Raw genomic sequence first — 19,626 nt, forward strand, 5'->3', positions numbered from 1 at the left:
TTTGATTGCAAGATGAGAATTTAATGGGTTGTTGAAGAGTAAATAGCATGGATAACAAGGATTGCTCACCTTTTCTCTTGAAATTCACTTTGTGATTTTGATTATTCATTCTGAAAATTAACTGTACTTTGAACTTGAAAATTATATTTGTGTCCATGATATGATAAAGCTAATAGTATCCAATGTTATGTGTGAGATGCTCACTTCAATTGATTTAATGTTTAGATTAGTATGGTAATGGTATGCACCTCTTAATTAAATTAGAATGTGATTATATCTGATTTTTTATCTTAATAATGGTTTTTTAGCTTATCAAAGTTAACAGATATGTAAAATTTTCTTTAGATTTCACATATCTGAAATCATAATTTTTTTGCTAAATTTGATGCTAAATTTGATCGTAATTTAGCAAGTATTGTTGAATTTTGCCTTCAGACCTAATTAGTTGAGCTTATTATATCTGACTAATTTTTGTTATAAATACACTCAACATGGGATACACACAGTAGTAATATAATTAATGTTTGTTTTTTCATTGTAGCTTTAGAGAAGTAGAAGAAACATTCCAAGTGATTGCTAATCTGTTAGATAAACTTCAAGATGTAAAAGATGAAAGCATGAAGCATTCTCAGGTAGAATAGTAGTTTCAGTGTAATGGCAATATTAATCTGTTAAATTTCTTTTTGTAATATGAGCAGTATCTTTATAATGTAATTGAAGACAAGACCTGAGGGTTTGAATCCCATCTTGGAATTCAATTTAGTAGGCAATCCAATTGCAAGAGGCCTTACAATTATTTAGTATTGCATATTTTCAGCTAAAGGCAAGTCAGTTGGTGTCATACTATGGAGATGGTAGGTTTTTTCCTTCTGGAAACTTGGGATTTTTCCTTCTGCAAAAACATGCAATCTGACAATGCAAAAAATTAACTTAGTATGCTGTAATTGTATTTGTCTTTGCTGTTTTAGCCAATCCAACCTAAGTTGTAATATAAGCAGTTGGTAAAATGAACATTTGATTTTAATAATAAAAATAACAAAAATCAAGTTGTTGTTAACATTAAATCTATGGCTTATGAGAGATAATTTTATTTCAGTATGCAGCAGCTGTTGAAAATATGAAACACATTTTTAATGTGCCAGACAGTGTTCAAGATACTTACAAGTTAATTGACAATGGAAAGCTACTTTTTGCCCATCAGAGGTAAAGGTATAGTTTATACATTCATGATAATGGTTTACTTACACTGCTTAAGCTGTTAGTTTACCAGCATTTTATATAACCTGACAATTTTAGTATTGTGTAAATTTAACAATAGAATACTTGCTATTTCAATACTGAAATCTTTTTAATATGCTTTTATTATTATGTGAGTTACACACATTTTTTTGTCCTCTTCCTTTTTCCTTTTTATCTATTTCAGAATCTTAGTTGGTCAGATTTTTTTTTTGGTTTGTGTGTGTGTGTGGTGGGGGTGAGTTCATTAATCTCTGATATGAGATAATTTGATATAATTTGAATGAGTTAACTCATAGTTGCAGAACTAACTGTAACTGGACTAATCTGTGTGTGGTGGTGGATTCCCCCCCCCCCCATTCCCAAAGATATAGAGGGCAACCTGATGAATATGCAGTCCCAGATCAACATCTGCATTGCCAGCAAGGGTAGTGGAGCTGCCCTTGGTAAGACCTCTCAAACCAAAATGTCTCAGAACCAATATCATGGGGCACCATATCACATTGTGATATGGTGCCCCCCATGCTGCCATTAAATAAGCATGTCCCTGGGGAGGTACTCAAAGATCAACCTCAGCACAAGTAAGATGTGGCTGCACAGGTGTCTGCTGTATGTTAAGAACATCCTCTATTTTGGAAATGGTAGTCACCCACACTTGTCCCCAGCTAGGAAGTAGCAACTTCTAATACCTTACTTTCTGGGTCCAGATGGCAACAGTGGTATCATGGACACTACAAAAAATGAGAACACACCATCAAAGCATACATACCAATTCAAACATCGCTTGGGTAAACAAGGTTTGCATTCATAGCTTAGGCAGAGGGCTATATTTGAAAAGTCTGTTAATCTCTGAATTATTTTAATCACCATAGAAAAAAAAAATCAGGAATTACCTGACTATCCAGCTGAACATCAAGGAGTTTATTAGGCCAAAATCAGAGGTATTAAATGATATCCTTAGCAGTTGCAAAGTAGACAATGTTGCCTTACAACAAACTCACATCACCTTACAATAAAATATTACCATTTTATAGTTTCATCCTTCTCGCTGATAAACCTGATGAAATACATGGCCTGTGCAAAAGCAAATCTGAAAAAAAAAAAAAAAGAAAAGAAAACTTCTGAACCTCTGAGATGCTCATAGGTTTTTCTCGATCTTGCATTTCTTCAGTCAGTCCATTCTTGGCATCATACTTGGAAATTTCAACTTGCACAGTATGTTACGGGGATATAATAATGATTGCTGCCAGGTCTGCAACTGACAGACTAGATGTGGAGGTTGTTTGTTAATGATAGCTTCAAATCTGGAAGATGGGGATCAGAGACTATCCTTATCTCTGCTTTATTACCACTGATATAGAAGGAAAACTCCTTTCACCTCAGCCTATCAAATCTGAATTCATTGAAAACAACATAAACATAATTCCACCTATAGTTGATAACTATGAAAGATTCACTAAACTCCTCATTTCATCTGGCAAAAGACACATCTTCAGAGGATTCAGAAAAATCTACGCATCATGCAAGTCAGCTGAGAGTAGTATGCTGGCAGAATAGGAACCACATCTAGAAACTGCATCTGCTCTCATAAAATCCTTGAATAAAGGTAGAAAAGTTCATTGAAAAGCATGAAGAGATGAATAATCTGAACTTTACCAGATCAAGTCAAAAGGCTTGGTCACTACACTGTCGACTGAGAGGCACTAGCACTCCTAATAGAATTAAAAGAATAGTTAACCAAGAGCATTGTAAAAATTTTAGCACAAAAAAAAAAAAATAAATAACCCCAAAATGCCCACAGATACCAAAAAAAAAAGATCCATTCTCTTTTATAAGAAAAAGTTTTCTCAAGTCCTATATCTACAACAAACTTCAGTCCAGTAACTCTAGATGAAATTGATGCAGCCCCAAAGACTCTTGGAATAAAAACAAAAAAACTTGCTGTGTAATTTCTTCTCCTCAATAATAAATGTTAAATGATTCTCAAAACTTTTGCATGAATGAAAGATAATAATAGCCTTGCCAAAAACCTATAAGTCAAATGACAACCGTAATAACCACTGCCCTATAGCATTGTTCTGCACTCTTTACAAAATTTTTGAAAGGATTTTCCTCTCTAGGATTTCTCCAAAAATAGAAGCCACCTTCTATTTTTGGAGAAATAGACCCGGCAGAAGTTGCTGTGACAAATCTTGCCCCCACCCCCCACAACTTACCAAAAAGATATGTGGGTTGTGAGGATACCAGAATGAGTCAAAAATATGCACTGTGTTTATAGACCTAACATCACCCTGTGACATCATATGGAAGAAAGCCTTACCATATAAAACTTTAAAAAAATAAAACAGCTAGAATAAATGCTTTCTAGTGGAAAAATAAAGGTTCATCTGAATTTGAAAAACAAAAAAAAAGGACTGCCACAAGGATCTGTCTTTGCTTCACTTGCTTCAACTTTCTTCATCTTGTATACAAGTGACATCCCGCCAACAGCCAGTCAACAGTTTATCTATGCTGACAATATAGCAATTGCCACTTCGAGGAAACAATAAGAAAAGATCTTTGCTCATTGTACAGATATTTCAAAACCTGGGGATTATCCTCTAATCCCAGCAAAACTCCATATTATTTTCAGCTTTCCATCTAAATAACTGAGGCCCAGAGAAAACTTAACACAAACTGGACTTCAATCCATGAAAGTAACCTTGGTGTTATTCTTGATCGCAGCCTCCCATACTGACAGCATTTGAGGGGGAAAAAAGTTAGATATTTGCCAGGAACAATATTTTAAACAAACTCACTGGCACAACTTGGTGTTGTAATGCTTTTTCCCCTTAGAACAGCAGCTGTGGTCTTCCCAGTTGCAGAATATTGCTCTCCAGTTTGGAGCCAAAGTCACTATGTTGACTTTGGCTCCAAATTGTTATATGTTGACATATAACAATGAGAATCATTTCTGGTGCTTTAAGATCTTTCCCACATCTCTCCTCTATTCTTACTAAGAGAATAACCTAATCATCAAAGAAATAACATCATCCTTTCCATATAACAAGATATCTCCCCACCTTTAGTTCACCTTATCTTCTGATCTCCCATCTGACATGTAGAAATACCAGATGTTTCTCAGGACTAGTGGAGAAGACTCTGGAACAAACAGCCAAGTATCTGATTTCAGATCTAACTGTAAAACTTGCAGGATTCAATCTACCTTGACACATCTGGAGACACCTAAACAGATTTAGAAGTGGACCTAAATCTGTTGGACCTAACAAAGCTGCTGTACTTGCTTATTACATCTGTGGGGAATTTCACGATCACCCTTATGTCTGTGTGTGGCACTGTTGCAGACTAGTCATCATATCTCTGACTGCCTCACACTCTCCTTCCCTGGAGGCCTCAGGGTCAGAGAACAGTTTCATATTATCTTTTAATACAGTAATAGTGGTAGCCTAATCAATAATTTATTATTATATTAAGGCTAAGATCCTGGAGTATTACAGTCCTGATCATAATTTATAAAGAATTCTTAGAACATGACCTTTTGTCGCCTTGGGATTTTTTTTTTCCCCTGCTATATATGTCTCTAACAAGGATTGGTTTTTCCATTTTCTTTATGTCAGTTGTTCCTTTTCTAATGACTTCGAAAATTTCTTTACTTCTACCATAGTAGAACCTTATTTGGGACATAGAGACAAATACTTTTCATTGTCAGTTCCTCATTTTGAAATTTATCCACATAACTACTTGAAATTATCTCTCACTCAAGAAGTTTATCTGTTTGGTGTTGATTGATTCTGCTTTTTCCTGATCACTGTTTCCTGAATATAACATCTTATATTTATTGTTTAAAAGAATCTCACCTGTTTTTTTTATCTCAATAACCCAAATGTTCTTTTGATACTTCTAAATCTTCATTCCTCGGTTCACAGACTGTGGAACCATTCAAACAGTCAAAAACAGCATCTCAGATACAGTGAAGGCCATGGGCTACAACCACAGTGGGTGACCTATATCTCTGATTACTTACTCACCAAAATAGGAGTGCTATCCTGAATTATCTATGTTCTGACCTCACATTAGCTACTGGAACATTGGTATCTGCTTTCACTGTGTGCAGAAGACTTCACAAAGGTGGTCTGTATGCTAGGTGATTGGTACTTTGCATGTCATCTCCATGCTACAGAAGAGAACATGTGAAATGGGGTCGGGCTCCAGGTTAACTAGACCCATGACCAATTGGGGTTTGTGTTATTTACAGATGAGTCTCAGTTTGTTCTACAAGCAATAGCAGGCATGCTTTGATCTGGAGATTACGAGGGACACATCATCCCTTTAATATCAATGAAAGAAACACTTATGTAGCGTGATGGTTTGGGGAGGCATCTCATTAGGTGAACACATTGACTTCTATGTGCTTCCTAGCAGAATCTTGAACTTTCAACTTATAGAGACGAGACCCTGGATCCCCATGTTTAACCATATGCAGGTATGATAGGGGAGATATATATTACGAGCAGTGGTGGGCTATAAGGGGCTCGCTCGAGCCCTTAGTTAAATTTTTCTCAAATTTGAGAGCCCCTTGTTCTTTTTTTACTAAATAATTTAAGGAAATTACAACGTGATTTTAATGTATATCCTAGTTTACGTTGTAATTTCCTTAAATTATTTAGTTAAAAATTGCATAACCAACATCTAAGCCTTTCCATGAGAACCTTGTTCTTCTTGTTTACTTTTTTATTTTTTCAAAAAAAAGAAGAAAAAAACCCCATAATCTTTTGAAATATATTAAGTGAAAAACTCATACAGTAATCTAACAAAGTGATTATATTAAATAAAATATTATAGTTACTGTTACTACCATTTTACGAATAAGAATTCACTTTTGGTAATCGCATATAAATAAATAGGACTATAAAATAATGCTCCTTGATTGGTCCTGTTGATTATCACTTGAAGTATAAAAACAAAAGAGAAATATAATGTACTTCAATATTATTGTGTTTAGATAATATTTATTTATTATTTATAGATTGTTTGTCATAAAAACTTCTATCGCAAACAAAAGAAATTTATTTTGTTTATAAAAAATGCGGACTATTGCATATGTGCGATTATAAGAAATTTTAGTCTTATTTTATTTTGATAATTAAAAAATGTTTTTTTTATGCAAGATAAATTAACACAGATGATTGTGTGCAAATATTTCATGTTTAGATCATGAAATATTTGTTTAAAAATGATAGCCTTTATAGGTTGATTGTCCCCTCATACTTTTTGATTGGCATTTGTACACAAGCTGTATTAATAAATGTTTTTGTGTGAAATACAGCTTTTTTTTTGCTCGACGATGCAAGCCCTTTGTTAAAATTTCCATAGCTCACCACTGATTACAAGACACTAATTCTCATCCTTGTCGAGTGAAGCTTGTAAACCAATATCTTCAAGAAGAGACTATCACACATATGGACTAGTCAGGTAGGTCTCCTGACCTTAATCCTGTTGTGCATATGTAGAATGCTCTAAGTAGACATGTTGTTACTCTTAATCTCCTTCCCAAAATCTACTTAAAAGCACTCTTTTAGGAGCAATGGTTATTATCATTTGAGCTTCTGGGTGCCATTATTTTGAATTCTGTATTGCTGTGAGGAAGGGGGTGACACATTCATTGAGTCACTTTGACAATCTCATTTTGACCTCTTATTTTTGACCATCGTAATCATGCACTCGCTTGTTACTTAATAAAACTATTTATTTACATTTGATTTTGGGTGTTTCTGTCACACCTCATATCATACTGCTTTTTTACCTAAATGCTTAAAAATTCATAATACAATTGTTGATTTATTGTGATTTTTGTCTTTATTCCTTAATTTATGGAAACCAGTGTATTTTAGTTTATACACATTGTTTCATCTAAAACTAATATTACATTACATTAGCACTACATGAAAATATTTTTTACTAACCTCTTATCAACAATTTTCCTCGATAGTAATCTGCTATTTGTCAAGACTGCAATGTCATCAGATTCTGTATTTCTGTCTTTGGAGGCACATCTTACTATGTCAATCAACCTAGGTCTTGTTCTTTGTCTGGGTCTTTTTCCTGTCATCCTGGCAAACAAAACACTTGCTTTGCTTGTCTTCTGTAAAATATGTATGTAGGTTTGGATCTTTGATATTTATGCTTTAATTCACTTATAGTTCCTCTATATGATGTTTCTTAACTATTATATAATTTCTTCTCAGTCGAGCAATCAACTCTTGGCCACTACTTAATTTACTGATAGAGTGTGCTAAACTTAGCTGATGAGGGATTGCCTCTGGCAAGAGCCAATTCCTTTGTTTCAATTCTGGTGTTAATCATTCTTCAAATTTAGGAAAAAATTATTTGATTATGCTGCGCCATCCAAATTTCTAGATGAAGAAATTTCATTGTCAAGGATCTAGCAATCAGAAATGCGCACTATTCCTTAAATCTGTTTTCTGTTCTAAACTTTAATGTCATGCAAATCTTAAATTTTTCTGCAGTCGTGGTTATCTTAATTATGTTAATTTCGCACAGATTCAAATTTTCATGAGCGGTGCATTGAGACTAAGATCAGGCAGGCTATTTGATTGACAAAAATGGATTTATTCATTGAAAACTAAGTAAGATACAAATAACATTTATGTGGTTAAAAACTTAAAGCTATCAAGCAGGCTATTAGTTAACAAAACATCTCCAGGTCATTCTTCACATCTCATTACACAATTCTATGTTTCTTATAAAGCTAAGTTTAAACTCCTTATAATTGCTTAACATTTCCAGCTAATCATTCAACAATTCTCAGAAGTAGGAACTAACAGACTATACATGCTATAATTCATTTAACACAATTCCTTACAGTTCTCAATCCTATAATTTTATGGTTCCCCGTTATGATTCTGGTTTTCTAAAGTCCTATCATGCACTGTAAATCTAGTAACTAATCAGTTCATTTCTCAGACTCCTATTACTCCTCTCACTACACAAGTAAATTGAATAAGATACTACTTTACTGGGAATTCTGGAATTCCTTGGCCTTCTCCTTGATCATTTGTAGGATGTCTTGGTCTCGTTGATCCTGCATCTGCATAACTCTTCCTAATAAAACGGACTTGTGGGTTCTGTCACGACTTGGTTCCTTCGGTGTAGACAAATCTGGTCTGCCGTGATCAGATCAAATGGTCCCGCATAACTTCTCGGTCTACGCTGCATTCTCTGCAGAGTCGAGGTCTTTACTCGAACTGGATTTCTGCCGGGCTGCCTATCGACATCGTCCGATTAGATCGTACTCCTACCACTGTCCACGGGAACTCCAGAACTAGATTGATTGTTGATCCTGCATCTGCATAACTCTTCCTAATAAAACGGACTTGCGGGTTCTGTCACGACTTGGTTCCTTCGGTGTAGACAAATCTGGTCTGCCCCGATCAGATCAAATGGTCCCGCATAACTTCTCGGTCTACGCTGCATTCTCTGCAGAGTTGAGGTCTTTTCTGCCGGGTTGCCTATCGACATCATCTGATTAGATCGTACTCCTACCACTGTCCACGGGAACTCCAGAACCAGATGGCCAGCACAACGGGGAAAAAAGGGAGAAAAAGCCTAGAGTTCGCATCACCCAGCTCTATTATATCTTTGTCGCGATGTTCTCCCTCTGATGTCACGTTCTTTCTCTCCGCACCTAAATTTTTTTGCACCCAGTGCCATCACTCCTAGTGTGTTTATGGGTAACTTCCACACACAATTCAGTCCTTGTGTACATGACTGCCTCAGGCATTCATTCCTAATCTGCTTAGTTCGCTAGTACTATGACTCAGATATTCACACACTAATATAATCCTTACATATATTCAAGTTCTGATAACTTTACAAGAACTAATAACAGTACAAGGCATAAGGAAAATATTTAAGTTATGAACTTTATCGATAATTCACAATCAACTTTAATTTTGCTAATGTACAAATATTGCTCCTGGAATTTTATTACTTGTTAGATCTGAAAGAAATAATTTAGAATAAATTCTCTTTCATTCAGGATTTAACACCTTCCCTCTCTGTTTCTGTTTAAGTGATCATACCACACCACATGAAATAAGCTCTGCTAACTTCCTGAATGCTAACATGATAAAGTTCTTTCCAGATATCCCCATTTTTAATATGATATTGCTATTGATGCCATCTCTTCAATTACCTAATCTTTCTCAGGATTCTCATATCTGTGGTCTCCACTCTTTGATCAAAAGTTGTATTTCTAATCCACCTCTCAGATCCAAAATTAAAATTGCTTTTTGAACACTGTCTTGTATATAGCTGGTTTAGTGTATTGATTAATTTCTCTCCTACTCCATATAAATTTATTCATCTGACTTCTTACCATACAATTTTTGCTAATTCCATTATCTGTTTCCATATTTATGCCATCCTCACTAATACTCGTGCTTGAAATGCTGAAATATTTTAGTAGGTTCATTCAGGATACAGTTGATGTTTTCAGTCTTTTTGCAGAATTTTACTGCTGATTTTCACACCGAGTACATTATAACAGTCATTCAATTTAGTCAGGGAATCCTGCAGACTTTTATTGGATTAATTAGGAGTAAAACATCTGTATAAAGAACTGAGATTAACAATTCCAATTTTGAGATTAGTTTTAATTCCACTTTCTTTCATAATGTGGTCCATATATATCTGACGAATAACAGTGGAAATAATGTGAACCCTTGTCTCAGACCTGATGTAACATCAAACCATCTTCCTCTGTGCCTCCTTCAATTCTGACTGCTGACTTAGAACTCAGATATAGACTGTGTTATCCAATATAATGTCCTATTTACACCATACCACTGCAGGATTTTCTCATATGCCTTTTCCAGGTCTACAAAACTTAAGCACAGATCCCTGTTATATTCTCCTGATTTCTCAACTATTTATCTTAAAGTGAAAATCTGATCCTGATAGCTTGTTCTTCTATAAGCTTCCCTCACACAATTTTTCTTAAATTTTCTCAAGTATACTTGCATAAACTTTACCAGAAACACTCTTTAGAGAAATTCCTTGGTAATTCTCACATTCACTTTTATTTCCCCTTCTTTATAATTGAATACTATGAGAGCTATACTCTAATCATCTGGAATTCTACCCCCTGAATGAATGAATTGAAATACATTATAGATGCAATCTGATCAACTTAACCAATGGTTTTAAGTCGACTATGCTTTTGGTTGGAAATGGTTGGGGTTGAATCTGTACCAGCAGTTGGTCATGAATGGGATTTGACTTTTTTTTGACCATTTCCAGTTTTTGAACTTCTAGATTTGTTATTATACTTAAATTATTATAAAATTTTCAAATTTAAAAATATTTTTATATGTTGTAGCCTAGCAGATTTGGAACGAGCTAGAGATGATCTCCTGTTTGAAATGCATAAACTACCTAAGCAAAGCCCTACTGACAGAAATGTAAGAATTTAATTACATTATTTAGATAATATTGAGTATGGCTATATATATATATATATATATATATATAAACATAATTTCATAAATGATGCTAGACAGGGAATTATATTTTTGCTATAAATCCTTTACCTAAGCATAAGCAAAGTTTGCATGGAGAATCTTCATGACTTGGTTACTTGTATGAGCAGTTTCTGAAAAGTAAGGTAATACATTTTTTTTTCAAGGATATTTAATAATAGTAAGTTAAATTATACACCAACAAATAAGTGAAGGTTTACTACTTCTCCACAAAAGTCTCCAAATTTATTGATTCACTTCTCCCAAAGGTAGATCAGTTTATCAATACCAGTACTGAAGAAGTGCATGCCCACACCCAGTAACCAACATCTCACCATCTGATGATCTTCCTCATCCATAGTGAAATGTCTTCCAGAAAGGTGTTTCTTTAGGGGTTCCAGACCTAAACAAATGGAAATCTGAAGGCGCTAATTCTGGGCTGTAAGAAGAGGGGGGATGTGGCAGTTTCCTAGCAATTACAGTGCATCCACTCCCGAGTGGTGCACATAGTGTGTTTGTCAGGAGTCCTGGTCATTTGTATCCTATGTCGGCTTTCAGTTTTTGTCCATTGCACAGTAAATCTGTGCATTGATTGTAGATGTTTTCAGGTCATGGAGTCTTGTTTGCTCTTTAGGGTAAAGTGATGAACCCACATTTCATCTCCTGTGACTAGGCTAGCAAGGAAATCCTCACCTTTTTTGCTATATCACAACAGATTCTCCAGACACATTCGTGTTGCCTTGTGTTTCTCTGACACTTGTCAGGGCACCCAGCAGGAGCACTCCTTCCGAAAGCCAAGGACATCGTGAACAATTTCGTAAACGTTGGACTTACTCAAGTTCACCACTTGTGCAATTTCATATAGTTTCACTCATCAGTCTTCAAGAATGATTCCCTTAATGCTTGAAATGTCTTCTGTCTTGCTCGATGAATGCCCTCACCAAATATCGATATTCAATGTCACTACAGCCTGTTTTAAATTCATTGCACCAAAAACACACCTGCTTCTTTGACATCACCTTTTTGCCTGCCACAGCAACCAGTTCATGGTGAATATCATTTGGTGAACCCCCTTATGCTTGTAAAAAAACAAATAACTTCATGGACACCAGTTTTGGCCCACACCTACAAGATAGCTGCCATCTTGCAACCGGATTTAGCTGCACGGTTACAGCAGCACTACAATGCAATGGTGGTCTTTTTGAACATTATTAATGGGTCTATCTAGCCACTATGTTTTATCTTATTCCCTTTCACTATTATTAAGAAAAAAAATGTGTTACCTTACCTTTCAAAAATCACTCGTATATGGAGGCTGTTGACTTCACATCAGTTGCGTTGGTATTATTTCTATAATTTCATGTTAATCACAAGAGAGAAAGGCTATGTAACTTGTCAAAACTTATAAAATATTTCCTAAGAGGACTTTAACAATTAACATGCCACTCAAACTTTTTCCTTAAAAGTAAGACATTAATATTAAGGAATATTGTATATATATTATTTTGTAATTATGAATGATTTAAGGCAACACAATTGGAAATTAATATCACATTAATATCTACTACCTGATTGTTAGTGATATTAAATACCACATCTGAGTTTTGTTAATTATCGTATTTTTTGGACGATAAGATGCACTCCAAATTTATGAGACGATTTTTAGAAAAAAAAATTTTATTATTATATAAAGAGATTTACAAATTCTTACTTAATTTTTATTTATTGTTACAATCATTTGTATTAGCAATATTCAGCTCATCTTCATTCTCGGTACTATCACTCGTCTCGTTAATGTCACCATTCGTATTACTTTCGTCTGAGCTATTGTTGTCACTCCCTTCAAAAACTGCATCATCTTCAGTACCATCCATCACATTACTTATCCCGCATTTCTTAAATGACTTTATAATCGTCTCTTCTTTCACAGCTTCCCATGAATTTTTCATCCATGTACATACTTCTGAAATTGTTGGCTGTTTCATACTTCCTGTTGCTGTAACATCATGATTTGGCTTTGCCATCCATATGTTCCACTCTTCCTGCATAAAATGTTTGAATGGTTTATTAATAGATCCATCCAAGGGTTGTAATTGACTTGCAAGGCCTCCAGGAATGACAGCTAATTCTGTATTCATTTCTTTTAGAAGCTTCTTGGTTGATTCTGTTTTATACGCTCTGAATTGATCCCACACTTACATTGCATGCTTTTTAAACAATGCACCTGGACGTTTTGCCCATATCTTTTGTATCCATAATTTCATTCCCATGTCGTCCATTCAGCCTTTATCTTGAACGTGGATAATAATGCCACGAGGAATTTCATCTCTCGGTAACGTTTTTCTCTTGAAGATTAACATGGGAGGTAGTTTTGTTCCATCCGCACAACAAGCTAAAACTACAGTGTAGTGAGTTTTTTCGTGACCTGTTGTTTTGATCACTACTGATTTGATGCCTTTTGAATCTACTGTCCGATTTGAAGGAAGATCAAAGTTAGAGGCACTTCATCCATGTTTGCAATTTGATTAAGCTCAAAGTTAAATTTCCTTCTCGCTGATATGACAAATCTATGGAATTCTATAATTTTAGTTTCATAGTCAGCCGGCGGCATTTTTTGGGCTAGAGTGGTTTTTGCATGCATGCATAACCCGTGTCTTAAATTTCATTAGCAGTTGCCCATCGTTTCGCTTCAAAAATTATCATTTTCATAGATATTCCCATGTTTTGATGATTGGTTACTCAGTTTTTCATTTGTACTTCTAATTCCCATTTTTCTAGGTGTGAACAGAATGTTTTCTCGTGTTTACATAGCAGTTTTAATTGTTCCTCTTGTTTTCTCCACTCACGAACCATTTTATCTGTTGGTGGTGGACCAAAATGTCTTTTTTGCTGCTCTGTTTCCATATTGTTTTGCATAATTTATCACATTTAATTTATAACTCATGTTATATAAAAGTCTTTTTTGTTTTACACTCATTTTTTCTAATTTTAAGATAAAAATTTTAATGACTTATAATAAAAAATAATTCAAATGAACCGTACAAAAGCGGATCTGTTTACACACTAATGACTATTGATGCTCTAAATCGGTGATTCGCCCACATGCAGCGAGATAACTTAGGTACCTACCTTCAGTGGCGTACTTACTAATTTTATTAACATATTGCACCAGTAATTGAATTTTGCTAACAGCTTCTGTACAGTGTAAAGATTCGTATTTTAATGTTACCTTTGGACCATAAGATGCACCCCAAGTTTCAGTTGATTTTTTTATGTAAAAAGGTGCGTCTTATGGTCCGAAAAATGCAGTACATAACAGAACAAACTACTTGGTAAGTATTTTAACTCTTTGCATATTGTGTGGGATGCAAAGAAACTTGCAAGATGAAAAAAACTTGCCTCCCAACTCGCCATCAGCTCTTATAAAGATTGTTTGCATCCCAAACAGAATGCAAAGAAATGAGTTACTTGTTCTTTTCTGTAGTATTAATTAATTAGATTTCTAGGAACATAAGTCGCATGGTATGTATTCATCAAGTTTTGTCTTTTGTATAACTGATTTTTTTTGTAATTAAGCCCACTGATTAATTAAGAATGTTATTTTTTATTTATTTTTAATCTATTACAATCCCCCCCCCCCTTCCAGAAAACTATGTTAACATTCTGTTAAAATTGTTCATATTCTATGAATAATTTTAACAGAATTCTCAGGTAGTCATTGTTCATAAAAATTAGCCTGCTATGCAGTTTGTTCTGTGACAAGGAAACCTTTCAAATAAGCTCTTGGTATGCTTGAAAAGTTTTTTTGTGCTACTTTACATCAAACTGAGTTTGATAAAAGGCTGTTAAATTTCTAAATAAGCATAGTAAATTATTTATTTAAGGAATAAATTTCCAAGGACAAATGATAAAAGGGGACATTTTTATTAACCGACCAATGGGAGCCAGTTATGACAGATAGCAATACTGATAATCAGCTGAATGAAGTAGAGAAATTAGCATAGTTAGTCTTTTAGTGTGAATTCCATAACTTTAAAACTGACGTGTTTAATAATATTATGAATGAGATGTTAAAATACAATAATTTTGTGCATGTAGTGATTAGTTTATTGTGCAGCTGTTATAAAATATGAATGAAAGAAATCATTTCTTGTCAAGTATAATATATAAATCTGTATGGTACCCAACTTTGCAGTAAGTGAAGGAGCAAGGTGAAAAGTTTCATGAGGTTACCTTATCAGGATTTTTATTAGGAAAACTCCATATAGTATTAACAAATGGGAAAAATATTAATTTTATAATAATTATTTTTAAATTAAACTTACCAAAAAATTATATCCTTGTTTAATCTTTTTTCCAAGTGTAAGTAATGACTTCACATTAATGACCTTACTATTCCATAATGCAAAACATATGTCCTTTTTGGGGCATATAATGCTATGCATTATGGGAAGGGTCACAACTCAGACTGGTTTCAACCTCTGTTGAGGTCTCATCATTGGGAGCCAGACCCAGAAGAGACACTAAAGATAAAGCAATGCAGAATTCATTTCCCATATTCTATGGCAATTAATGTGTAGTCATTAGCCTCTATACACAAGTAGCCTAGTCATGAAGATTTTTTACTTCCAAACTTTGTTTGCTTACACTTCGGGTATAATTTCTTGGCAATTTCATTTTATGTATAACCAAGTGAAGGGGGGGAGGGGACTTTCTACAATAATTGATTTTATTAAATTTTATTCTGTTTACAAGCTGTCCCAGACACAAGAGTTATGTCCCACAAACTGTACATAACATGAATTTTGCAGAAGTCAGATTTAATCTCTTTTCCCATTAATCACACTATATTGCTTACATGTTTGTAGTATTTGTATGCTATAGTGCATTAACATGTTTTAAAGATTGTTTCAATTACAGAATTCATACACAAATTAGATTTATATATATATGAGGTGGTCTGAATTGCCAAAACACTTTTGTGGGCAGGTGCATTGTCCTGATGAAAGATGATTTTTTTTTTCTGCAAACCAGGTCTTTTTTCACGAATTTTTTCATCTAGTCTGGTTAAAAGATTAGAATAATATTCCCCAGTTATTGTTTTGCCCTTTTCAAGATAATTAATAAGCAAAATGCCTTTAGCATCCCAAAACACCAATGTCATGACCTTTCCTGCTGATGGAACCGACTTTGTCTTCTTTGGCGCTGAACAACCGGCTTCTGTCCACTGGTTTGACTGCTGTTTGGATTCTGGTGTGTAATGGTGAATCCGAGTCTCATCCATAGTAATAAATTGATGCACAAAATCAGTTTTATTCTTGTTAAAACGCTCCAAGCACTGCTCAGAGATTTTCACGCAAGTGCATTTTTGATATGCTGTGAACAAGCATAGCACCCATCTTGCACAAAGCCTTTCATATGCAAATCTTCATGCAAAATATATCCTACACCTTTTTTTGAAATGACTACAGTCTCAGCAGTTTAAAAGTAAAGTTTAAAAGTAGCCTGGTACGGCTACTTTTAAACTTTACAAAGAATTTTATAACCACACGATACTCAATTTTATCCATTTCTAGGGATACAGTTAACACTTTTGCTTCAGACAGTTGTATAAAACAAACTACTTGATAGAATGACTTGCAATTTCACATGGATGCTTATGACAGACGTTCTAATTTAGAAAAAAAAAACCTTGCCGATAGTGTTGCCATCTATGATCGAGTCCTAGAACTTTTCAGACCATGTATATATGTATATATACATTTATATGTGTATGTGTTATATATGTGTGTATATATATAGTTATAATTATTAATGTAAAATAATATAATACAGTATTAAATAGTATGAGAAAATAGTGGAGAGGGGGATGTTTAATTTGACCATTCACCCTTCCTTATGAAACTATCAAGAGATGACTCAACAGTGTCTTTGTTCTTCTCTTCATAGATCTCATGATAAGCTAAAAGTGTCATCTGTTTCTCTTTGAACATTTACGAACTGTAAGGCATTAGCATCCACTCAAATACTAAAAATATATCATCAAACACTAATAATATAGCACTTCCATGTTGAGAACTGAGGAAAACGCATGGATGTGCCACATGGACACATACATCACTCTATATGTCCCATACAAATCGGGAATTTGATGATGTATATGTAGAAATGTTTTAAAACTCATGTTGTATAAATTTTATACTTCATACATCTCAAACCTTATATATACAAAAATTTCCATTTTGTTTTACATATGTTTTTATTTGTGGACTTTGCACATTTTGTCATAAATTATGATGCACTATTAACAACTAAACCAACCAAACAATGTGATATCAAAATTACACTTGGACTTTGTCTTCTTAATTTTTAATTCTACATGACTAGTGTGTTTTTTCTCATATTGTATATATACATCATCACTGTTGCCATTTCCTGATGTATAGCCATTAGGGGTTGTAATAGATATGATAATACAATACATTACACTCCTGCTTTTAAGATCTAATTGATTCCTGTAGTTAACTGAGCCATTATAAATCACTCACTAATTTCCCATAGACTCAGTATCATGAATTAGCTTCCTGGAAATAGTTTAAGTATATATCACATGGAATTAACCACCAAACTAAAATGTTAGTTAAGTAATGAAATGAAACACATTTTTTAATTATACAAAAGTGAAATGTTATAGGAGTTACTGTTCAGATCCTCAATAAAATTCATTGTTTTTTCTGAGCTAATGAGTCTTTCTTTTCTGAATAAATTTCTATGTAGCATGATAAGGCATTCCTCACCATTGTTTTAAGATCTTCAAAATTTGGATCATCATTACAAATTCTCACACCAGTCTTTTTTTTTTAAAGGCCTCTGGAAGTCTTTGTCATATAAGGTGAAAGTGAATTTAGGCTCTTTAAATTTTTTTTTTTCCCCTTTGATGATTCCTTGCTTTGCCATTTCGATAAGTTCTTAAGTGATAGGCTCTTTTTTATGTGAGTTCAACAGTCATTTACATCTTGTATCTCAATCAGTTATTATTGCCTTTTCCAAAGAAAATTCAAAACCTTCAAAGTTGGGATATGCATCCCAGTCATCTCACTTCTCTGGCCTGCCATTTCATAACCATATTAGAAAATTCATAACATTTGTAAAAGTTGGGGTAGTGGATTGTAAAGCTGAGGTCTATTTTAATTTGATAAATTTTTAGCAAAATTAGTCAAAACAAACTTCAGTTTTTATCTTCCTTCTTTGCTGGCTGTTATTTCAGTGTTTGAGGATGCCATACTGCTGGGAAAGATGGTGGTATGACTACTTCCTTTATGACCTTCCTTTATGAGTGTTTTCAGTAAATGGAAAAGATATTGAGCTATTAGGAAGTCTTGTTACTAGCATATTTAGAAACAGGAGACAATTGTTACTTCTTCTAATTTCCATTCCTCCTGCAATCAGCACACAAATTTGCAACAAAACCTATTCCCATCCTGTATATTAAAGGTACATTAGATGTCAAAGTTCTCTACAAATGTGATCTCTATAATTTCATCAACACACACTTTCAAACCTCTCATTCAGCTGGCTGTTTTGATCTATTCTCCTAAGAATCAACTTCATCCTCTTACACATCCTGGAGTGTATAAAGCTGCTACTGCCTGCAGTTTAGCCTATTTTAGACAGACTGTTAGAGTAGTTAACATTTGCCTTGAAGAACACAAAAATTACAACTGTGATCATTTATGTAGCAAGTTGGGATTGACAAGCCATGCTCTGGACACTATTTCCCATAGGATTAGATGGAAGAAGACATCAGTATTACATAGAAGTTGATATAGGTCTGAGAGACTGTTTTTTAGAATCTGCATCAGTTACGAAGCACTTCCCCTAACCTCAACAAGTATGGTTATATTAATTTCTCAAAAATCTGAGAGGCAGTCATTCTGAGACTTGATGGCCTCACTTCTCCAAATTAACTTTTTGATCATAGAGGGTGCCATGTACGGATCAACACACAGTAGCATCTACTGCTCACCACCACCACCACCAGTAGTATGTTTTGTCTGTAAATTTGTAGGTTCTTTTGGCCAATTTATGTGTTTGCTTGTGTATGGGATGAAAAACCAGTTTCTAGGAGAAAAACTCTGCTACCTTTGTATGAAATTGACTAATTCACCTGCAATTGAAAAAAACCTGTATAAAGATTCTTCTCATCATGACAAGAATCAAACTGTTTTTTTACAACCAAATTGTTCTTCCAATTTAGTTCACTGCTGTGCTTTCTTCTAGCAGTTATAATTTGTGTTCTGCAGATGCTGAATAAAAAATCCAGTAAAATATCAGTAAGTTCAGTAAATTTGTTTTTTCCATTCTTGGTGTTGTTTATGCTGTGATGCATTAAGATTCATTTTATTTTATGTGTTATTACTAATTTGTAAACTTGGATCTAACCTAGATATTTTATAATTACTTAATCTTTTTATCATATATTTTGTGTGTGAGACGGTCTTAAACTTAGATGTAACTTGGACATCGTATAATTATTTTATCTTTTTTTCATCAGAAGTTTATTTTATAAAGTCGTTTGAAACTCGGACTACACATGGGCTTTATAGTTATTTTATATTAATCACATTTTATTTATGTTTAAGAAAGTCTTTTTAGACTTTGACCTAACTGGGGTGTCATCCATGTGGCTTGTTGGCTGTTGCCCATCTGTAATAACTGCCCCCCCCCCCCCACAGGAAAACCTTGTTTAACACGATTAATTAATCCATCAATTAACACATACTAAGCAAAATAGCATTAAGCAAATACAATAAACAATAGGAATAATTACAATTCATCCATCAGTTAGCGT

General features: G+C 34.1%; 1 protein-coding gene across 3 annotated transcripts in view; it reads left to right on the forward strand.

The window, feature by feature from the left end:
• Sec6 (Exocyst complex component Sec6) overlaps positions 1 to 19,626 on the forward strand; it is a 478,173-nt gene that overhangs the window by 96,865 nt on the left and 361,682 nt on the right. For all 3 annotated transcript variants that reach the window (XM_090405049.1, XM_090405048.1, XM_090405050.1), the window contains exons 4-6: positions 542 to 632; positions 1,097 to 1,203; positions 10,637 to 10,718. In XM_090405049.1, coding sequence (XP_090261175.1) covers positions 542 to 632; positions 1,097 to 1,203; positions 10,637 to 10,718 — 280 coding nt within the window. The remainder of the gene's footprint in view (positions 1 to 541; positions 633 to 1,096; positions 1,204 to 10,636; positions 10,719 to 19,626) is intronic.

Source organism: Typopeltis vanoorti, chromosome 15, assembly GCF_054136105.1.
Source record: "Typopeltis vanoorti isolate ZY-2024b chromosome 15, IOZ_Tvanoo_1.0, whole genome shotgun sequence".
Lineage (NCBI taxonomy): Eukaryota > Metazoa > Arthropoda > Arachnida > Uropygi > Thelyphonidae > Typopeltis > Typopeltis vanoorti.